Source organism: Protopterus annectens, chromosome 8.part0 (assembly GCF_019279795.1).
Source record: "Protopterus annectens isolate FY-2018-M chromosome 8.part0, PAN1.0, whole genome shotgun sequence".
NCBI classification, from domain to species: Eukaryota; Metazoa; Chordata; order Ceratodontiformes; family Protopteridae; genus Protopterus; species Protopterus annectens.
This window is the reverse complement of record NC_056741.1, coordinates 1,924,129,797-1,924,154,106: the sequence shown is the minus strand read 5'-3', so window position 1 is coordinate 1,924,154,106 and position 24,310 is coordinate 1,924,129,797. Positions and strand designations below refer to the sequence as shown.

At 40.4% G+C, this 24,310-nt stretch overlaps 1 protein-coding gene across 2 annotated transcripts in view; it reads left to right on the top strand.

The window, feature by feature from the left end:
- The first annotated feature begins 2,915 nt into the window (after positions 1-2,915).
- Positions 2,916-24,310, top strand: part of LRRC29 (leucine rich repeat containing 29) — a 643,308-nt gene continuing 621,913 nt past the window's right edge. Inside the window, exon 1 of one of the 2 annotated variants that reach the window (XM_044081426.1) lies at positions 2,916-3,844. In XM_044081426.1, coding sequence (XP_043937361.1) covers positions 3,815-3,844 — 30 coding nt within the window. In that variant the 5' untranslated portion in view covers positions 2,916-3,814. Of the gene's footprint in view, positions 3,845-3,936; positions 4,063-24,310 lie in introns of those variants that run through there. The other variant, XM_044081427.1, reaches the window with a different exon arrangement.

Here is a 24,310-nt window from a genome sequence, read left to right as displayed (position 1 = left end):
TTTAAGTCCACAATCATAACATCTTTTAAAACCAGTATTACCTTTTTTATCTGTCATGTTAAAAGAAAGGCAAATACCAACAATAATACAAAAACACAAAATTACTCGAAGGAAAGAAAGGAAAGGCTATCTACCAACTATGGTAATCAACTGATACCTTACATTAGATAGAAAGGGTGAAATTGACTAAAAATATTTTTAGAAAACTGAAAGAAAAGGGAGTTGCTAAATGTGATAAGGTAAGAGAGATCAGAAAATCAACTTTTCTGAGAGAAAAAGTCCTTATTTTGAAATAAAAGGACAAAAAAAGGTTTCACTTAGCTCAACAGCAACAGCCTGACACGACCTGATGGCTACGCGGCAAATGAAATCTGAGGTAACAGGGAGAGGGGAATTATAGGTAAGAGATTGCTTAGCTTGAGAGTTTATCGCTGGTGCAAGCTTGGTATATGGCCGGCTCGGTTCCGATATCGGAACCGTAACCCATACGTAAGGAAGTGGACGAGGATTAACAATATCAGATCAATATTTATGGGGCACACTCATGGATATTACTTATTTAACCACGCCGTCAGGACATGCCGGGGTGGAAGTAGTGGTTAGGCAGGACTTGCTGCTGCGCATCCTGCGAGGCACTACATTAATATAACCGCGATCCATCCTACGAAACGATGCACCCTAAACTAAAATATCACCGTAGCGATTAAAATTATCAACATCAGCACTAATCATTCAACTTGATATATAAGTTAAGTTACACAGCAGAGAAAATACTTCCCAACCAGCCTGCTTTACGAAAGTTGTTCCGATAGGGTTGCCACCTTTTCAAATGGCCAAAGTGGGACATTTTTGGGACAAACATCAGATTTTACAGGCCGCCACATAACCACGGTCAGTACAAAGGATAGAACTTAACTTTTTTGCCTAAATAAAAGCTTATTCTTGTGGCATTTTAGTTGCTTATTCTGTTTCTTATAACATTTAGGTATTTTAGATACAGAATAACTGTTTTATGCAACTATTACATAAAATACTGGACATAATTATGTCCTACAATCTCAGGATATTTGCCATTTTTAATATTTTTGTTAGGACACAACTGCCCAAAAGCGGACTGTCCCTTGCAAAGTGGGACAGATGGTAACCCTATGTTCCTATACTCCACTTTAAATGAAGACCTCTATGATTTCTAGTTTCTCATTGGTTCGCTGGTCACACTGCAATTGAGCCAATGAGAAACCAGCTTTATAGATCACGTCTCATAACTCTGTCAAGGATGAAAATTTATAACAGTTTAAGAGGACTGTCTGACCAGTTATTCTATTTCTGAATTAAAATAAAAATAAGTAAACAGGGCTGTCTAATTAAAGTAGGATTATTAAATTAGCATATTCAGCAACATCAATGAAAATTAAAAAAAAAAAACAGATTCCTGTGTAAGTAGTAAACACCAGATGAAGTTGCATATGCAGCATACCTGTCATCTGATCAGGTCTTCGCCTCATAGTTTTCATCTGAACCTCATTAAAAGTTGTGGTTTTCTGGCAAGTTATTCAGGAATGAAGTAACTAAATAATGGCATACCTTTTTCTTTCAGATTTTATATCCTTCAGAAAGTCCATGCTAACACAAATCGTTGTATTTTGATAATACTCTACATTTATAAGAGCAATTTAAAAAATCTGTTACTATTTGGGGAGCCTTTACTACCCACCACCCCATTATTTTAGGTCTTGTGCTAAGAGGTTGAGAGATATGATATACAGCGACAACACTACTGCAACTTTAGTACATCATTAAAATATTCCAGCTAAGCAAAAACAACATCATAATCTCTCACGATCTCTATATATACAGTAAATGGATATAAATGACATACATTTGAGTTTCAGACTTCATAGAAGTAAAAAAAAAATGTATGCTAATGCAAAACATGTTCTTCCTTCCAGCAACTAGGTTTATAAGAGCAATAACCAATCTTTATTTGGTTTTCAGCCATTGTCTTCCCTTCGTTTGTTGGACTTGTTTCTTGCGTTTAGAAGTTGAGAGTTATGGAATAAGATAATTCAGGAGAAAATTTTCTATCACGCACCTAAATAAGGTGCTCGACAATCACACTGGCTTCTTTTAGATTCCTGACGTGCTACAGAAAACATTTTGATAAACGATCAAAAGGGATTTCCTTGATAATCTCTCTTTCTTTTTTTTAAATACACGTTATATATACATGCAAAGGCGCCAACTCCACAACTACCATAGCTCTTCAACTCAACGGAAAAATCAGTGCCAGTGTCCAAATGTCAATCAGTGTTAAACATCGCCGAATATTATCATAAATCTGGTATGTGAAGCTCCGCCTCAAACGGAGTGGGGTTAAGTAGAGCTGAGATTAGTTTACCAGTTTTTATTCAGATTCTAGCAAATGTCATTGTTTGCCGTCGTTTATGGTTGGCTATGACGTCATGCCCAGCAACCCGAGCGAAATAGGGTTACGACCTGTCCCTCTTTGTGCAGTTGTGTTCTGCGAAAAAAATGAAAATGGTAGATGTCCTGAGATTTTAGGATATATATTTCTTACGTTTTCTATATTAGTTGCATAAAACAATTATTTTGCACCAAAAATACATAAATGTTATAAGAAATCGAATAAGTAACTCAAATGCTATAAGAATAAAAGCTTTTATTTTGGCCAAAAATTGGAGTTCTGTCATTTGCACTGGCTTTGGATATGTTTTGTCCTGCAAATAAATTATCCCCAGTTTGGGCACAGCAACTGAAGAAGTGGCAACCCAAGAGCGAAACGGTCTTGAACTATAAGTTCCATAAGGCGTCTCTCTCTCTCACGTGCTTTCAATTCCCTGTTTTTCCCTAATTGCAAAAGTCACGACGTTCCTATGGCAACAGTGTCACACGACCATCACTCACTGGAAGAAAGGGCAGAAATGACAAGCAGAGATGGGCAAACTGTTGTTGAACTGTTATCCCAGCATCTGGAGTGCACTCATTTTTTTGCAGTGTAGCAAGTGGGACGTAACCTGTGCGGATTTACACCTATAGTTGACGCTGGAGCTCCAGTTACACCAGGCAGGGGACCGATTGTGTTTAAACTGGGTTATTTTCCGGATTAAGGTTGCACTGGTACCGCCTACGTAGAGGGCGTGTACTCCCCCCTAGACTTATTACATAAATCACTCAAAAGCGGCGTGCCTTGGTCTACAGGTATGATTTTAAGGTAGTAGAAGTAATTTTGCCGTGAGAGTTGACAGGTCGCATTAATGCTCATAAAGCTTGATGATCGTTTAAGCAATACCGATTAGATAGGGACTGTGCTGCGATTTGAACTTTGACAGGTGGTACAGATTGGCAATAGAAAGAGCAGAGGGGCAACCTGAGAACTTGCTAGCTCCTACTTGTATGCGGACTTGGGACCCATTTACTGATTTGACTTCTCAGAAAAGTTGATAGTAATATCCATATAGTGAGCACACACGGGACTGCAGCTGTTAAGCGCATATCCATTAAATAGTAAGTAAACTGTGACTCACAGATAAAGAGACGGCAAAAGAGACCAAAATCAATGAGACCCAGGCACTGGAGGCTACAACACATAGATGTCCTATTCCTAAGTACAATGTTACCTGTAAAATTGATCTTTTGACAAGGGCACTACAGGAGAAACACAATTAGAACTGCAATTGAATGATAATGGTTTGCTAGCATCAAGGAACGTAAAGCCGATATCTGAAGAGGTGAGACCTAGGCGTCTGATACCATTATTAAGAAAAAAAAAAGTATAAGTTTCTGCTTCTCCATCATGGAAACCACCCCTGATTTACCAGTAGAGGTAAGCTCATATGTTTGTGACGCATGAAAAGAGGAAATGCATAATCACATGATTAAAACTCATATATTTTGCTTTTGCAATATAATGCCCCACCATTCGTCTCGGGTGAACTGCTCCTTGTTCGGAGCCAGCATTCTTGGTTGCAGTGCTTGTAGAGATGATGGATAGCAAAAAGAAGCATATGACAGCATAAGCGCCTGATTTCAAAGGATGTACTGGTAATGGTATACCGGACTCACAATGTCCTGTTTGGCACAGGGACTTATGTATTCTGAAAATATAGCTGTCGCACTTGTAGATCATTTAATAACTCAATGTACTTTTATTTTTAGTAATAGTGTTGTAATTTGCTATTATTTATAAATGCTTTTAAGGGCCACCTCGGTCTGCTGCAGTTGTGACAATTTTCATTGATCTTAATGAAAAGATAATGTAGTGTGCAACTCATTACATCCCACCATTCTGTATGCAAAGACTTATGCTACTGAAATCACAGCAATCTTTGTCAGAGTTAATGCTAAGAGTGGAGCAAAATCTAGACTGACAAGTTATGCAGTGTCTGGTAGCATATTTTTGTTGTTAACAAGCCCACATTAATGGGAAGTTTGCTTTCTTGTAATGCTGATATACATGTTCTTCACCCACTAGCTTCTGATTACATTATTACAAGTGATCATCCAAATCAACTGTTAACAGCTGAGTTTTTGCTCACTATCACTCCTGAGAAAACAAGGATGGCCAGCCTTGTTCCTCATTGGCTGTGGCAGTGAATCTTGACCATGAGACTCTATCTTGAGTGGCAGCACTGCCAGTGTATTGTGCAAACATAATAGGCAATGCACTTGTGTTCAAGTCTCACATCCGTCTGAAATTATGAGCAATACCGTATGCTAAAACATAACCCAGTGACTGAATACAGAACAGTGCCTTGATATTATATTTGCTACTCTAGTACTACAAAAGAAAGGCGTAAAGAAAAAAGCAGAAGACAAAACATCACCTTTCAATGAACAAGACAAATGTTTATGTGAGTAGTTTTGTTGAGAATACTATAATCTCAGCAGCTGGCTGTTATATTATTTTGTAAGTCAACTATTATGATGTTTAGTATGTGACATATATTTTACATTGCTTTTTCAACTAGCATGACCTTCAGTAATCACTTTGTATGTAGACTTCAAATATTTTACTCAGGACACATGTACGAAATGTGTCTCAGTAATTGCGGCATTTGGTACTTGCGTATTATCACAACCAGATTTTGCGACCTCTTTTACTTTCTTCACTTTTACTGAAATGGCCTCACTGAAGTGTGATATCGAAGGGTAGACTGGCAGAAGGTCTGTTGGGGATATCGGTAGGGGTTTTAAAAAACTAGTAAGACATAATTTTGAAGTGTGTGGGTAGTGTCCTTTAAAGACGTCCAGCATTGAATTCCGCGATCGCAGTGGTTGCGTGTGTGTACGTGTATTGGGCTGAAAGGAATGCAGGAGTTAGCGTACGATCTGTGGAATGGATTACTTTGTACTGCAGTTCCTTTTGGTGAAGGACTACTTCTTCGGCTTTACCTTTCTGTTTTTTTTTTTTTTTTTTTGGATCATGTACAACAGTATTATGAAGGTTAGAAACAGGTTTGGTGGACTTAGGTAGCTTCATCATTGAAACGGCTGATAAATAATACAGGTTTGAAAACAGAGATTTCCTACTTCACCGACTACAGCTTGTGGAAGGAACACATTCACAGTAGAATGGGACTCTCTTAACTGACAGGAGATGCTGGTGGTAAAAGGGGAAACCTGTTTTTGAACCTTATCTTATGAGCTGTTTCAATGATAAACCTTCCTAAAAGTACAAAAACATTACAGAACACATGTCTCTAACCTTCACAACACTGCAGTGCTACTATTTGACCTAAACAGAAGCAACTAGCATTAGCGCAAAAATCTGGTTGCAATAATACATAAGTACCGGGCAATTTTATTTTGCTGTTGTTTTAAATATGTGCATGTTGTTTGCATTTCAGCTTTATGATATCCAGCTTTAAAGATTAGTTAAAACTGAATATGTGGAATCAGTCAGTAGCAGCTGCTGATCATTGAGTAGTTGTAAGACTAGTCTAAACCTGTCTCAGTTAAATGTTTTGTATTAGCAGATTAACCTTGTTTTCAGATGACTCTAAACCATAACTCTCAAACTTTTGTCTCCAAAATGTGGTAAGTACCTCTCATAATGTGGAACAAATAGACAAAATGTGGAACACATATTAACAGCTTACTAGTAACTTCATCTGGGAATCTCACATAATGGTTAAAATGTGTCTCTTTATACTTGCAAAAATTATTTTGATGAATCAACATGATTCAGTGTTATCTACTTTGGATATTGGTTAAAAATCCTTAACAGTGAATGTATGGCAGACCTTTTTAATGTGGAAAAGTGAGGAACATGGGAATTTTTTTAAGATTCAGAATTATTCAAAATGAGGAATGATCCTCATAGCGAGTCACACTTGAGAGGTATGCTCTAAACAAAACCCAAGAACAAATAGCCCTTTCTTTCTTTTTTATAAATTTGTTAAATCTGCAATTAATTTGCTTGTTCTGTTTCCATCAGACAGTCCAGGTGAAGAAATGATTTGGAAACAACTTGGGTTCATAGGTGTTTCCTAGGCTAATGGCCCTGGAGCCTTTACAAGCCTAGCCCAAAAAAATTGCTCAGGCACCGTGCCACCCAGTGTTAGTTCACAGTGCCCCTATACAGTAGGGCAACTGGAATGATCCCTGGAGTGAACTTTCTGTTAACCATTCACTCGTCAAGATTTCTCTTGAAGAGGGCCAACGAGGGTGCTTTGCTTGACATAAATGGGAAGCTTATTCCAGAGTATGGGTAGTCTTTGGGAGATAAACCTGTCCTTTCAGAATATTCTGTTAATTGTGGTAATGAGGTTGTGATCTCTGGAGCATGTGGCACGAGGGGATTGGGATTTCTTTAGGTGTAGCATTTCAAGCAGGGCTGGGTCAGACATGGCTTTGTAAGTCAAGTAGAGATCACTTCTAAGTAGACAATAAGAGCCTGAGGAACAGCTGAAGTTTCTTGAGTATGTCCATGTAGGACATGTATTTTAAGGCCTAGGATCCTTTTTGTGAGGTACTTTTGTGGCCTCTCCAACTGTTGTAGGTGTCTGGTCAGGTATATGCCAAATGGGGCATTATATTTGATGATCAGTCTAATGAGGGATGATGGCCTCTTTCTTCCTGGATGCAAAATCTTTGGTTATAAGATGTGCCATGTAGAGGGACTTTCTAACCACAGTGGCAGTGTGATGGTCGAAGGTGAGGTGGCAGTTGACCTGGGTGCCCAGATCTCTTATGGCCCCTTCAGTGTTCAGTGGGCTTCCCTCAACGTTGTAATTCGTGAGAACTGAGTTTTTTCCAAAGGGGATGATAACGCATTTTTTGGTGTCAAGTTTCGGGCCATGGTTTCGACACCAGTCATTGATCTCAGAGAGGCCCTTTTGTAGGATGTCTGCATCACATGGGGAGTTGATAATGACTCCTAGCTTGCAGTCATCAGCGAACTTGGTCAGCCAGAGTCCTTCTGTGTTGGCCTGGCCTTCTGAGAAGTAGATGCCAAACAGAAGAGGGCCCAGGACTGAGCCCTGTGAGACTCAACTTGTGACTGGTTGACAGTCTGACTTGGAATCCACAACTTTCACTCTGTGGGTCCTATCTGTGAGCCAGTTTGCAACCCACCTTGTGATGTAAGGACTGATGCCTAGTTTGGTGAGTTTATCAATGATACCTGAGTGGGGAATGGTATCAAAGGTCTTGGCCAGGTCGAGGTAGGCTGTATGCACTGCCTTGCCCTCATCCACAGCCTTGGCGACTGCCTCGAAGAAGTCAACCAAGTTCAGCAGGCAGGATCTCCCCTTGACAAAGCCAGACTGTGTGGGGTCAAGAGTTTGGAGATTGCCTATATCTTTGTTAAGCAGGTCCATGATGATGTTCTCCATAGCTTTGCATACCAGACTCGTCAGACTAACGGGGCGATAGTTCCCAGGGTCTGTAGTTGCTCGCCCTCTATGGAAAGGGGTGACTGTGGCAGTGCGCCATTTGTTAGGGACATAGCCTGAGGTAAGGCTGTGATTGAACAGGGCACACAGATGTGGTGCCAGTTCGATTTGTAGCTCGTGTAGGACACAGCCAGGGATATTATCAGGTCCCATGGACGCTGTATTCTTGGCTTTGGACAGTGCAGCTTTTACCTGTGCTGCAGAAATGGTGGGTACCAGGTTTTCTTCTGGTATTGTGATAGGGCCCTTGGTGGGGGTAGAGTTGGCACTGAATCTGTCAGCCAGTATGTTGGCTACATCTGTTGGCTCAGTATATGAGGTGCCATTGTGCAATAACTCAGAGAAAGTCTGGGTATTGCCTTTGAGGTTTTTGATATAGTTATAGAAAGCTTTGTGGTTGTTTTTGGTGTCAGCCGTAGTTCTGCCTTCATAGCTGGCTTTAGAGGATTTGATAAAGGATCTCAGCTTTTTGTTGAGACTGGTAAGGGAGGTTTTCCAGTCTTGTGACTTCATTTTTCTTCCTGTGACAGTTTCTTCCTTCTGTTGTAGAGTTTATTGATGGCTGGGGACCAACAGATAGGCTTCTTTTTTTGGGGGGAGAGCGCCTTTGTTCTATTTGGTATGGCAAGGTCCATGCATTTGTGTACATTTCTTGTATTATCAAGTGGTTCAGTCAGAGTAGTTTTGTGTAGTATTTTGCTTGTATTTTTCCCCCCAGCAAGAACAGTTTTTGATATTTCTATGTTAAGTTCAATTCTTCTAAATGCTAGATTGATGGATACTGATTTTATGGAACATGTGTGAGAGCTCCATTCTTTGTAAAGCGGGTTCTACATGTTAGAAAATGGCATTCAGCTAACTGATTTTATTTAGGGGCTTTATATTTTGTGCCACAGTGCTGAAGGGTATTGTTTTTCATAACTTCTTAATTAGTAACTGGTCAAAGATCCCATAACCTGTGCATTGACTGTGGTTGTTGAATATGTTTTTCTGACATATGCACTGGTATCATGAGCACATACAATAATATCATACAATTACTGCATCTCCCCTTTTTTATTATGACTACAGGTTCAGCTGTGTTAAATCTGAGAATTCTCCACTTTTGATAATTATACCTTGCTCCTTGTTTCTTCTACCTTCTCATTTTGCTTCTATTATTTTTGGCCAAGTTCAAGTTTGTATGTTATTGGTCATGTTTTGTTTGCCTTTCATTTCTCTCTTTAATACATTTTTTGTGTATTGTTTTAGCTAGGTAAATAAGACTCACTAAGGACAAGTGCCTGTTGTCAGGGTTGACCTGGGAGGTTTGGTCTAGTTAAGTGTCTTAGATAGTGAACCAAATAGTATGCAAGTAGATGCACAGAGAATCAAACCCAGATTTACAGGTCTAGTCTTCCTACCAACTTATAACCTACAAATTATTACCAGACAGCTTTGTGTATACAAACCTAGCTCTGCAGCACTAGTCTCCTTTTTTCCTGTTCTGACTGTGTTGATGCATTTTTCACTGCATCAAATCCCTTAATATTCCTTGTCACTTATTTGGTACATATGCATAGTGCAGTGTTGGTTATGTCTTGTAATTTTCCCACTGAAGCAGGGCCAGGAAACTAACTCCATAACTGTAGAATTTACAAGATAGGATGTAATTTATTTAAAGACTCAGTTTTACAGCATTTTTAAGCTCTTTGTATTACTACATAGCCACATTAAAAAAGATTGAGATTACTGGCTATTAGATTATTAAATCAATACTGGGACACATCCTGTATTTACTTCATTGCCTCCTTTGATTTCATGGTTAGTCACCATGTCCACATGTAATGCGAACAATAAGAGAGTTAAAATATTAAGGCAATAATGATTGTGGGTTATTGGTTTCTGTACAGGTAAAAAAATGCTGATTTCAGACAAACTGAATATTTAGCAATACCTGCAGCTTTGTGCCTGCTACTTACTTTTCTTGTAGACCATATTGGAGTAGATACATACGAGTTTAGAGATTGTAAAATATTAAACACTAACAATGAACTGTGAGTAGTAACTGAAAGAAAGTGAGTATAAAGCAAAATAAATGAAATTGATACTTTAAGTTGTTAAAAATGGGAATTGTATTTACAATGTTTACAGTGCTAGGGTCATCATCACTTACCATAAATGTTGCTTCTGACATAAATGCACTAGTAGCTTCTGACTACCCCAGGTTTTAACTAGTGAGATGTTTATAATTTAGCATAGCAAAAAATAAGAAAACACAACTAAGTTTTTGTTAAGGCAAATATATATATAAATATATATATATATATATATATATCTATATCTGTATCTATATATATATATATATATATATATATATATATATATATATCTATATGGGTCTACCTGAAAACGCCGAAAGTTCTAAATGCTGACAACGAGAACACTGACACCGGACGATCGACAACAAAGAAGACTGACAGTTGAGAATCCCGACTCTGAGAACACCGACATGTTAAGGTAAGTGTGCGATAGGGATGGACATTAGGGTCAGGGTGTGGGTAAGATAAGTGTGTGATAGTGATGGATGTTAGGGTAATGTTCTGGCCAGGTAAGCGTGCGATAGTGACGGACTTTAGGTTTAGGAGTGGGTTAAGTGAGTTAGGGTTACGGTGCGGGTAAGGTAAGTGAGCGATAGTGACGGACTTGAGGATTAGGGGTGGATTAAGTGAGTTAGGGTTAGGGTGCGGGTAAGGTAAGTGTGTGATTGTGATGGACCTTAGAGTTTGGGTTAAGGTTAGTGCATAGATAGTTGTGTATGTAAGGTTTAGTGTAGGTTTGTAAGGTGTTTGGTGTGGTTGTGTTGTGTGTGTGTTTTTCGGGAAAGGTATTTGTTTTGTTGATTGTCGGGATTGTGGTTTGCCAGGCATGTGAAGTTTCGTGTTTTTGAACTTTCATTTTTTTCGGTATTGTCATGTCGGTTATTTCGTTGTCGGTGTTTTGGCGTGTCGGTGTTATCAGGTAAACCCATATATATATATATATATATATATATATATATATGGTTTCACTAGAATCTCGAACTACTGAAATATCGAACTTCAGTAGCTCGAGACCAAAGTGTCGAAAATGTACTTGCATGAAAGTGCAGAACACAGAGTGCAGAATGGCAAATGCGGAAATGTCGAATCCGCGGTGTGGATATAGCTGGAGATTCAGGTAAGTGATGTTTTACTGGGGGTTTTGGGTAGGGATTTTAGTGTGTATGAGTGTGTTTGTAGTTTTGAGGTGTGGGTTAGGGTATGTAGGTAAGATTGTAAGTGTTGAGTGAGGTGGTATTTGTACATATGTGATGTGTGTTTGTGCAAGGGGAGTGTAGAATGCATAGTGGTGGTTTCTGTGTGTTTGTGTTTTTAGTGTTACCTCGGAGTTAGTATATATAAGTAGTGGGGGTGTGGGGGGCTTATATGTAGCGTCAGTGAGTGTGTTTGTTTTGTTGTGTTTGTGTGTGTTTTTTTGGTTTATAGTGTAGGGAGGAAGGTGTATGTGTACTTGTTTGTGTGTGGAGTGTGTATGTAGGTAGTCGCGAATTTGAATTCCGCGCTTTTGAGGTTTCAGGTTTTTTAGTTTTCGGCTTTACAGTCTTGAGATACCATACATATATGTATATTTGTAGTTACACTTCAAAACATCGAAAACTCATAACATCTAAATTCAAAATATCAAGACCATAACACTGAAAACCCAAAACATCTAAAATTCATAACATCGAATTTCATAACATCTAAAATGTATAATATGGAATAGTGTATCATCAAACATATAAATGTTATAGTTTATTCTGTTTATCTTGTGGTATCACTATGAGATGTTGTAGTTTTTATTTCTATAATTGGTATAAATTCCTACACTATATAAATAATATTTGTATGGTGTGTATTTTGCCACTCTGTATGTGGTTTTTAGGCCATGCAGGTAAGTGATATAGACATTATGTGTACATTCTTTATGGTGATCATGATACAGTGGGGTTAGGAAATTAACTTTTTCCCACTGTAGTGCGATCTCAGGGTTGGTATATTTAATTTGCAGGGGGGCTTGCCACCCTGCAGAAACATAGTAAAAAATTTTTTGTTAGTTTGGTGGTGTTATAGGTGGAGGGGGTGTAATTTTCATGCGATTTGTAGTGTTCGATGTTGTGATGCAAAGTTTCAGTGTTCTGAGTTTTCAATGTTATGGGTTTTAGATGTTTTGGGTTTTCGATGTTATGGTGTCGATGTTTAGAATTTAGATGTTATCAATTTTAGATATGAAGAAGTAGAACCATATATGTATATATATATATATATCTACATATATGTATGTGTGTGTGTGTGTGTATAGCTATATTTATATCTAAGGAGGAGAAGGAGAAGAATAGGGGGAAGTCATGCCCAGATACAGGATGAGAGGAGAAAGGTTAGGAGTGTGGTAGTGAGGGTAGGAACTTTGAATGTTGGCAGTATGACTAGTATAGGAAAAGAGCTAGCTGATATGATAGACAGAAAGAAGGTTGATATATTGTGTGCAACAGACTAGGTGGAAGGGAAGTAAGGCCAGGTGTATTGGAGGCTGGCTCAAATTGTTCTATCATGATGTGGATGGGAGGAGAAATGGGGTAGGGGTTATCCTGAAGGAGCAGTATGCAAAGAGTTTTTTTGAGGTGAAAAGAGTGTTGAATAGAGTAATGTTTATGAAGCTGGAAATTGATGGTGTAATGAATGTTGTTAGTGCATATGCTCCGCAAGTTGGGTGTGCAATGGATGAGAAAGAAAAATTTTGGAGTGAGTTGGATGAAGTGGTGATTGTACCCAAGGGTAAGAGAGTGGTGATTGGAGCAGATTTCAATGGGCATGTTGGTGAAGGGAACAGAGGGGATGAGGAAGTGATGGGTAGGTATGGTATTAAGGAAAGGAATGCAGAAGGTCAGATGGTAGTGGATTTTGCAAAAAGGATGGACATGGCTGTGGTGAATACGTATTTTAACAAGAGGGAGGAGCATAGGGTGACATACAAGAGTGGAGGGAGATGCACACATGTGGATTATATCCTATGCAGGAGGGCCAGTTTGAAGGAGATTGGAGACTTTAAAGTGGTGACGGGGGAAAGTGTAGTTAGGCAGCATAGAATGGTGGTCTGTAGAATGACGTTGGTGATCAAGAAGAGGAGGAGGAGTGTGAGGGCAGCACCAAGGATCAAATGGTGGAAATTGAAAAAGTGTGATTGTGAGGTGGAGTTCAGAGAAGAGTTAAGACAGGCACTAGGTGGCAGTGATGAGTTGCCAAACAGCTGGGTAACTAAGATAGAGCTAGTAAGGGAGACTACTAGAAAGGTGCCTGGTGTGACATCTGGACAGAGGAAGTAGGACAAGGAGATCTGATGGTGGAATGAGGAAGTACAGGAGAGTATACAGAGAAAGAGGCTGGCGAAGAAGAAGTGGGATTGTCAGAGAGATGAAGAAAGTAGACAGAAGTATAAGGAGATGAGGTGCATGGCAAAGGCTAAGGATAAGGCGTATGGAGAGTTGTATGAAAGGATGGACACTAAGGAGGGAGAAAAGAACCTGTACCGATTGGCTAGGCAGAGGGACTGAGCTAGGAAAGATGTGCAGCAGGTAAGGGTGATAAAGGATAATGAGGTAAATGTACTCACAAGCGAGGTAATGTTAAACAGATGGAAAGAGTACTTTGAGGGGCTGTTGAATGAAGAGAATGAGAGAGAGAGAAGACTGGATGATGTTGGGATAGTGAATCAGGAAGTGCAGTGGATTAGCAAGGAGGAAGTAAGGATAGCTATGAAGAGAATGAATAATGGAAAGGCTGTTGGTCCAGATGACATACCTGTGGAAGCTTGGAGGTGTTCAGGAGAAATGGCAATGGAATTTTTAACCAGATTGTTTAATGAAATCTTTGAAAGTGAGAGGATGCCTGAGGAGTGGAGAAAAAGTGTTTTGGTACCTATTTTTGAGAATAAGGGTGATGTGCAGAGGTGTAGTAACTACAGAGGGATAAAATTGATCAGTCGCAGTATGAAATTATGGGAAAGAGTAGTAGAAGCTAGGTTAAGAAGGAAGGTGATGATTAGTAATCAGCAGTATGGTTTCATGTCAGGAAAGAGCACTACAGATAGGTTCATAGGTAGGTACTAGGCTATCTGCCCAAGGGCATTTATAAGCCTAGCCAGAATGTGTCGGCTTTCACTGGCCCATTGATTAATTAACCGATCCTCTGTCAAGCAGTGTCAATGCAGTGATCCCAGGGGTGTATTTTCTGTTACCCATCCTCTTGTCAAGGTTTCTCTTGAAGAGTGTTAGTGAGGGGCTCTGCCTAATGTAGATTGGAATTTTGTTTCAAAGCATTGGGAGTCTCTGTGACAGGAATCTATCTCTCCAGGATGTTCTGTTTATTGTTGTGGCAAGGATTAGCTCACTAGAATGTGTGGCTCGCAGTGACTTGGATTTCTTTAGGTGGAGCATGTCCATCAATTCTTAGTTGGACATGGCTTTGTAAGTCAGGCAGAGATCACCTCTGAGTAAGTGATAATCCACTGAGTACAGCCGGAGTTTTTTCAGTCGGGCTGCATAGGACATATATTTGAGGCCGGTAATCCTCTTGGTGAGGTACTTTTGTGGTCTCTCCAGCTGTTGGATGTGTCTTGTGAGGTACATCTCAAATGGGGCATTGTACTCTATGATGGGTCTGATGAGTGACTAGTAGAGGGGCACTATAACCTCTTTATTTCTAGATGTGAGCCCTTTAGTAATTGGATGGGCCACATAGAAGGATTTCCTAACTACTTTGGCAATATGATTTTCAAAGGAGAGATTACTATCTACCTGGGTCCCCAGATCTCTTATTACCTCTTCTGTATTAAGGGGGCTGCCACCTGTGTTTTAATTTGTGGGTATTTTGTTTTTCCCAAATGGGATGACTATGCATTTTTTGGCATTTAGCTTGAGGCCATGATTTTGACACCAGGTGTCCGTCTCAGTAAGGCTTTTGGAGGATGTCCGTGTCAGCTGGAGAGTCAGTTATGGCTCCCAGTTTGCAGTCATCGACGAACTTGGTTAGCCATAGTCCTCCTGTGTTTGCCTGTATGTCTGAGAAGTATATGCCGAACAGTAGGGGTCCCAGGACTGAGCCTTGTGGGACACCACTTGTGACTGGTGTAGAGTCGGACCTGGAGCCCGTTATTCTTACTGTGCGAGTTCTGTCTGTAAGCCAGTTGGCAACCCATCTTGTGACATAGGGGTTTATGTTCAGGCTGGTGAGTTTTTCTGTAATACCCGAGTGGGGAATGGTGTCAAAAGCCTTGGCGAGGTCAAGGCAGGCTGTCTGAACAACATTTCCCTTCTCTGTGACCTTGGTGACTGTCTCGAAGAAGTCATCCAGGTTTAGTAGGCATGATCTGCCCTAAACAAAGTCGAACTGGGTCGGGTCAAGTGTTTGGAGGTTCCCAATGTCTTTGTTAATGAGTTCCATGATGATGCACTCCATAGCCTTGCAGACCAGGCTAGTCTGGCTTATGGAGCAATAGTTACCAGGGTCAGTTGTGCCCCTCCTTTGTGGAGTGGAATAACTGTTGCTGTGCACCATTCTATGGGCACATAGCCTGTGGAGAGGCTGAGGTTGAACATCGTGTTTAGGTGGGAGGGTTAGTTTGTTCTGTAGTTCGTGCAAGACGCAGCCTGGGACACCATCTGGCCCCATTGACGCTGTGTTTTTGGCTTTTGAAAGGGCTATTTTCACCTGTGCATCTGTGATTTCTGAGACACTACACTTTACCGGTATTGTTGTGGGCCCTTTTGGGGGGTGAGAGGGGGTGAAGTTTGCACCGAATCTGTCTGCCAGGATGTTGGCAATATCAGTAGGTTCAGTATATTTTGTGCTATTTTGCACTAGTTCAGTGCATATCTGCGAGTTGCCACTTAGATTCTTAACATAGCTAAAGAAGGCTTTGTGGTTATCTTTTGAATCCTTGGCTATTTTACTTTCAAAGTTAGCGTTGGATGATTTTATGAGGGACCTTAGTTTCTTACTGATACTGATCTTGGGATTTGCTTTTTTTCTGATCTAGTTTCCTCCTTCTATTGTATAGCCTGTTTATGGCAGGGGTCCACCAGACTGGTTTCCTTCTCTTAGAGGAGTGAGTCTTGGTTTTGCTAGGGATGGCATGATCCATGCATCCTTGTAGGTGTTCATAGAGTGCATTTGTAAAGGTTTCTACATCTTGGGCAGTGTTATCCTTTAGCGTGGGGGCTGTGAAACTTTCCACCTCTGTCTTAAGTAAGGTGAAGTTTGCTTTAGAAAAGTTGTTTACTGTGGTTTCCTTAGTTTGGGGTGGTGGTGGGGTGTGGACATCGAGAGTGATTAGTTTATTGTCTGATCTAACCAGGGACGGGTTGACCTCCGGTGTGGAACACCTGTCGCCCATGTTTGTGATGACCAGGTCCAATATGTTTTCACCTCTGGTAGGGGAGTTTACCAGCTGATCCAGGGTGTTTGAGTTGATGAATTCCAGGAAGCGCTGGGCCTGGGAGTTTGTCCTCGAGTAGTTTTCCCAGTTAATGGTAGGGTAATTGAAATCGCCCAATATCAAGGTGTTCGGTAGGACCTTCATGTTTTCCAGTGTCTCCAAAAAGGTGGAGTGGTGGTCCTGGGTCATGGAGGGTGATCTCTAGCAGGACAGAATTTGCATTGCAGATTTGCCCGATGTTAGTTGCACATGGATGATCTCAGAGTATCATGCTGTGCCACTAACCTGGAGGTGTAGGTATCCTTGATGGATATGGATACACCCCCTCCTGCGATGCGATGTTTGCTCTGAGAGTGTTGATGGAGAAGTACAGAGAAGGTCAGAAGGAGTTGCATTGTGTCTTTGTGGACTTAGAGAACGCATATGACAGGGTGCCTAGAGAGGAGTTGTGGTATTGTATGAGGAAGTCAGGAGTGGCAGAGAAATATGTAAGAGTGGTACAGGATATGTACAAGGGTAGTGTGACAGCGGTGAGATCTGCAGTGGGAGTGACAGATGCGTTTAAGGTGGAGGTGGGATTACATCAAGGATGATGTTGGACAGGTTGACAGACAAGATCAGGGAGGAGTCCCCGTGGACTATGATGTTTGCAGATGACATTGTGATATGTAGTGAGAGTAGGGACAAGGTTGAGGAGACCCTAGAGAGGAGGAGATATGCTGTAGAGAGGAGAGGAATGAAGGTCAGCAGGACTAAGAATATATGTGTGTGAATGAGAGGGAGGATAGAGGAATGGTGAGGATGCAGGGAGTAGAGTTGCCAAAGGTGGATGAGTTTAAATACTTAGGATCAACAATTCAGAGTAATGGCGAGTGTGGAAGATAGGTGAAGAAGAGAGTACAGGCAGGGTGGTGTGGGTGGAGAAGAGTGTCAGGAGTGATTTGTGACAGACTATTACCAGTAAGAGTGAAAGGGAAGGCCTACAAGAGGGTAGTGAGACCAGCTATGTTATATGGGTTGGTGACAGTGGCACTGACAAAAAGCCAGGAGTCAGAGCTGGATGTGGCAGAGTTAAAGATGTTAAGATTTGCACTGGGTGTGACAAGGGTAGACAGTATTAGGAATAAGTATATTAGAGGGTCAGCCCAGGTTGGACGGTTTGGTGACAAAGCCAGAGAGGCGAGATTGTTTTGGTTTGAACATGTGCTGAGGAGGGATTCTGGGTATATTGGGAAAAGAAGGCTAAGGATGAAGCTGCCAGGTAAGAAGAAAAGAGGAAGACCTAAGATAAGGTTTATGGATGTGGTGAGAGAGGACATGCAGGTGGTTGGTGTGACAGAGCAAGATGCAGAGGACAGGAAGAAATGGAAACAGGTGATCTGCTATGGTGACCCCTAATGGGAACAGCCAAAAGAAAAAGAAGAAGAAGATTAGTGTGTGTGTGTGTGTGTGTGTGTGTGTGTGTGTGTGTGTGTGTGTGTGTGTGTGTGTGTGTGTGTGTGTGTGTGTGTGTGTACACACATACATATCCCTATACCTACTTTTCAGATACCTAACTTTCTGTAACATTACGCACAGAATGTATGCGTCCTTGTGCACACCTTGGCTTGCATAGAGGCATGGAGACATTCTTCTTCTTATGTGCCATAGACATACTACTGCCTAGATGGAAGATTTCACAAATTCACATGTAAGTCAGCTAACATTAAAATAAAGTAAAAAAAAGATTTTGCCGGTCAAACTGAGATAATAAAATGCAAAATTATTTAATGCTGTTTGGATTATGAAGCCTCTTTTGAGATAAAGTAATAGATTTATATCAAAATGTCTAGAATTGGTTATTAAAGAAGCATGCCCAGAACAAGTTAGAAATGAATAATGAAAAAAATGAGGAAATGGGATATAAATGCAGACTTTACAACTTTGTTACTCTGTAAAGTAAATGATGTACACACATTTAGTTACTGTATTTGAAAGTTGGAATTCCAATCTGACCAGGTAAGGTTTGGCATATAGTGGATGCAGTCTCGTTCACAACACACTTGGAGGGTGTAATACAGATTTGCAGTACTACAGAAGCATTTGAGAGAAGCTAATGAATAAATATCCTACTCTGTGATGAAAACCATTTGATATGTTGAAGTCTTGGAAAACTGTTTGCTGTACCATGTTGAATTTTGCTTCATTTAGGTTCATAGGTTGATAGGTAAGTACTAGGCTAGCTGCATTTTAAGCCAAGCCAATTTCCCTTCTGATACGTGAATTAACTTATCCTGCTTGATGTTAAACTGGCCTTACCCATTCCATGGTCAATATATATTACCCCTTTTGAGAAGAACTGGGCTCATACTGCAGATAATTGACAGAACCCATGCATGGGATAAAGCATTTAGAAGCTGCCTCTGCCCATTAGTAGTACAGGAAGTAGTCCTGGGGTAAATTTTCTATTACCCATCCATACATCCAAGTTGTGCTTGAATGTGAACTGAGCTTTGTTTTAAGTTGATGAGGAGTCTTTCCCAGAGCAGTGCTATCCTCTGCGAAATATAACTGCCCCTTCAAACCTTTCTATTGATGTTGGAGGAGAGGTTTATATCCCTGGACTGAGTGTTTGATACAATTTAACTTGCTGATGTGCAGTAGGTCCATCAGTTTTGGGTCAGAGGATGCCTTGTTTGTCAGACACGGGTCGCCTCTTAGCAGTCTGTAGGATACCAAGTATAGTGATAGAACTTTGAAACAGTCCATGTCAGATATATTCATTACGCCTTTGTATCCTTTTACTGAGATATGTCTGTGGGCATTCCAGTTTTGCATGTGTCTGTTTAGATGCATACCAAAGGCAGCACTATGCTCAATGACTGGCCTAACGAGGCCTGAGTAAAGGAGGACAGTGACATCTCTGTGTGGTCAGAATCCCTTTGTTTATAAGTTATGCAGTATAGAAGGACTTTCTTACGACAGTGGACACATATTGGTTGAAAGTTAGGTCACTGTCCACATAAGTTCCCAAATTCCTAACAACTGAGTCAACTCTCAGGGACATATTGTCAATGTGTTAGTTGCCTGGGGTAGCCTACTTTCTAAAGGATACAATAATGCATTCTTTTGGTATTTAGTTTCTGGCCCTTTCTTATTGGCTTTTACTTCAGAGAAGTAGATGCCAAGCAGGAAAGGTCCCAGCACTGAACCCAGGGGGACTCCACTGGTGACTGGTGTCTTTGTAGCGGTAGCTTCCTCTAGTTTGATCTCTTGTAGCTTATCTGTGAGCCAGATGGCAATCCAGTGTTTGACGTATTTAGTTTTTGTACTATACATGAGTGAGGGACTGTGTTAAAGCCTTGGCCAGGTTGAGATATGTGTTGCGTTGTGTACCATTCTACCTTCATTCATTGCTTTGGTGATCTATTTAAAGAAGGCCAATAGATTGAATAACATGATTTGCCCTTGATGAATCCAAATTGAGATGGGTCCAGTAGATGGGTCCAGTGCTTGGAAGTTCTGTATGTCTTTATTGATTAGTTCCATGCTAACCTTTTCCATGACTTTGCATATGAGGCTGGTTAGACATGGGTCTATAATTGCCTGGGTGTGTGGAAGGTCCTCCCTTATGCAGAGGAATGCCTGTAGCTGTTCTCCATTTGCTTAGTACAAAGTCTGTATGGAGGTTGACCATTGTTATTAGGATGGGAGCTAAATTTTGCCTCTTGCCATTTAATATGCATTCAGGAATATTGTCAATACTCATCAATGCAGTATTTTTAGCTTTTGATTGCACTTTCAGGACTTGGTCTTGTGTGATAGCTAGAGGTGAACCAGTTTTGGGCATATCTTGTGGGATAGATAGAGAGAGGGGTAAAGTTTGAGCTGCATTTATCAGCCAGTAGGTTAGCTATATCTTCAGCTTCAGTGTAGGTGACATTGTTCACAATCAGCTCAGCACATTTCTGCATTGTGTTTCTGAGTTTACAAACATAACTAAAAAAAGCCTTGTGAATGTCTTTGGCTTTGGCGGATATTATAGCCTCAAACTTGGCTTTGGTGGATTTTATTAATCTCCTGAGTCATTTGTTTATTTCAGTGGTGAAGGCTCTATCGTTCTGGGAATTGCTCTTCTTACTTTTGGTCAAATTTCTCTTCCCTTTGTTGTAAAGCTTGTTGACATTGTTGTATCATTAAGGGGGGTGTTTTGTTTCTGAGGTTTGTCCTGTGTTTGTTCCTACAGGGTACAGCATCTGTACAGCTGTTTACATAGGTTCTTAGGTTGGTACTAGGCTATCGGCCCTAGGGCCTATACAAGTCTAGCCATAACAATTCCCTGGATATTTCTTCCCACAATATTTACTTCCCTGGACCCCTGTCTAGCAGGGTGACTGATGTGATCCCCAGGGTGAATTTCCTATCTCCCATCCAATCGTCAAGGTTCCTTTTGAAGAGGGCCAAGGAGGCCCTCTGCTTGACATGTATGGGCAGTCTATTCCAGAGTATGGGGTGTCTCTGGGTCATGCTGGTGTAGTATGATGGTGGAAATTTTTCATTTATTCAGTGGGGTTAACTAGGTTTGGTGGGATTTGAAACTTGATAGTGTATCACTTAGCAGTAGGTAGTTGGTGATAGAGAAGTTTGTAAAGGTACCTTGAGTGGAAGGGGTCTCTGGTTTCAATTTTATTTTGAAGGAGATTGCTTTATGGTCAGACCTAACAAGTGAAGAATTTATGCAAGGGATGGTGCAAGATGCCCCCATATCAGCAAGTATAAGATCCAATACGTTACTCCCCCTAGTGGGTATTTTGACTAATTGTCCCAGACATTTGTATTGACAAAGTCCAGGAATCTCTGTGTTTGCACACTAGTCGTGGTGTAAGTTTCCCAGTCTATAGTTCGATAGTTTTAAATTACATAGGAAAATGGTTTTGGGTTTAATACTGAGAGATTCTAGTCCCTCTAGTCAGGCATTGTGGGTTTCTTTTGTCATATAGGGAGTTCTTTAGCTAGCTAATGTATGGTACATGACCTTTCTAATAGTTATGTGGACATAAAGTAGCTCTAGTGCATCTTGCTGCTTTACCAGACTTGATGTGAGTCTCTTCTGGATGAAGACTGAGACACCTCCACCTTTTTTTCCATCCTGCGTAGTAGCTGGTTTAAATGTCTGGAAGGCATTATAGCCCTGCACAGCTGGAGTGTTATCTGCTATTTTAAATCCTGTCTCAGTCATTACACAGACATCTACATCCTCAAGGATGAGGAGGGTTTGTAGGGAGTGGAAACTCCTGTTTAAGCTCCTTGCATTGATTAGTAACAGTTTTATATTTTTATTTTCTTGCTTCATTATGTTGATAGGTTTATCAAGTTGGCATTGCATAGATAAGGCAGTGCAGAGGTGGACAATATCTTTACAAATAATCAAAACCCTAGAGGGGACAGATGAAAGCCATCCCTGGTGAAGGAGTATGGTCTGTTGATCATATCCACCCAGGCTGTCAAATATTGGACCACCTCTGAATGGCACTAAAACTGTAGACAATTATTGAAGTCTATTATTTTTTGCTCATATTGTGGCATTATCCTTGGAATAGGTGGAATGCTGCTCAATGCTAGGCTAATTCTTGCCAGGGACACATAGTCTGAGAGCTCCCTCATGTCTTGGCTTCATATAATCCAGGGATGTACATCTAAAGACATTGGCAGCCACATGTACTATGACAGAATCATACTGATATTTGTTATTGAAGGACTTAAGTGCATGTGTAATGTGATGGATCTTGGCACCAGACAAGCAACTAACCAAAAATCTTTCCTTATTCAGCCTGGAAAAGGGTACATATGTATGTCTTGCAGTGGAGTTACCTGTAACTAGAATGTTTCATTGGGTAGATGCTTGGTTAATCTGCTCAACATCCTTGACTTTGGGACTCTTTGTGCTATGTGAGGTGGTAGGCTTAACTTGCTGAGTGTGATTTGTGCTTGTGCTGCATTTTGGAGGTCTTTGAAGTTTAGGCAAGTTAATCTTTAGAACCTCAGCATGTGATAGATTATATTTATTTCTGAGATGGCCTTGTTAAGGTGCAGTGTGTGGTATTATGCTGATGATTTTGGTGTCTGTGTTTACTGTGTGTGAGATTTTTGTATTCAGAGACATTATATATGTACATTTCTCACGCTGTGTGTTGTGCTGTTTGAGTAGTAGATCATCGTCAGACAGCATAAGACAATTCTAACACTATCTCAAGACATCCATCTTGGTCAGGTAGGCTACCAAAGTTGTGAGAAGTGCTGGTCCATGCTTTTAACAGGAATGACTCATGGGGGGAGCAGGGGTGAATATAACTGCTTGTTGTTTGGTTTGTTTAAGATACTGTGTGAGTAGACTAACTGTTAAGTCATGAGGAAATGCTTAGTTATTTGGTCAGGTGAGTTCTGCAACTCAAGATGCAGCTTTCATTTTGATACTTCACAGAAGCCCTGCGTCAGAATTAATGGGACTCCATGAGAATGCAGTATTCTTGCAAAGATTTGAGGGGTTTGTGGTATGGAATGTTTTATCCAAATCTGTGACTCCTAAATTTCATGAGGGTTTGACTGCCACCCACACACCTCTGAAACTCTTCCGTACTTCTTGTTGGAGGAGGAACAGATCTTGCCCAGTTTAGTCCATTTTAAAGTGTTCATAAAATAAAAATGAAGCTGGCTATTGAAGGTGTCTGGCTGGGAAGAATATTGCTACCATTAAGACTTTTAGAAGTGGAGTTGGAGAAGAATCTTAACTGTAGGTGCACTACATATGGGTATTGTTGCAATATGTGTTAATCTTATTTCTCCATGCTATTACACAATCGTGTCTGGACTGGATTTGGCTTGCCTCTGTTACGTAGTGGAGTTAATAAGCGTCATCGTTCTTTCTTTCAGTTGCTTTCCTAGGAATGGGAAAAGAAGCGTCCTCCTATTAAGGTCACAGCTTGTTATAGAAAAATCAGACCATTTATCAATGTAATTTTTTTTTGAGTTTTGTATTATGTGGTTTATGGGGATACTTTGTTAGACAGCAGTTAAATTAGCACAGATGTAGGGCTGTTGTTATTCAGCATAATCTTATTGCTTAAAATGTATACCCAAGGCAGTTTTTAATGCATAAGTTGCTATACTGCATTTTGGGCTACAGAGATGTATTTTAGGACAGGTCTCTCAGACAGGGATATATGGTTAGCTTTAGAGTAGTTATTGAGTGTAGATGAACTGGTGGACATTTTGGAGGTAATTGTAAGGGAAAAGTAACCGTGTGTAGGTGAGAGCTAAACAAGGACGGGATAACACTAGTAGATATGCAGGCAAAAGTAGCATGCATAAGGACAGGATCAAATGGATTTCTTTTTCTATTGGGAACTTGGAGAGTTTGATCTAAGGGGTTGATATTGAAATCTGGGAGATGCTGGGCATATTTATTGCTATCTGTGTAAGACCATTTGATGGACGCAATTAAAGTTGCCCAGAATAGATATGAAATCCAGCATGCCATGGTACCTACTACAGTTCACAGGTGATGAACAGATATGAAATTTAACTTACCAAGGTTCCTACTATGGTCGTTAAGTGCCACTGAAAAGGATCTATCGCTGGCAGTGATTTGCTAATTGATTTTGTCAAATGTGACAAAAATGTCAAGGAGCTCAAATTGAAAATCTTCAACTGTTTGGTGCGAGTTAATGTTTGAGTGCATGTCACCTCCAGATAGCCTTACAGAGGGAGTGTTGTCAGAATACAGAAACCAAGTGTCTGTAACAACATATATATTTATGTGGTTTAGCAGTGGGAAGACCTCAAAATTAGGCAGTTTATTATTCATAATTTTTAACACTAAGCAGAACCGCATTGATGTAGGCTGGATTTCATTTGTTACGTTG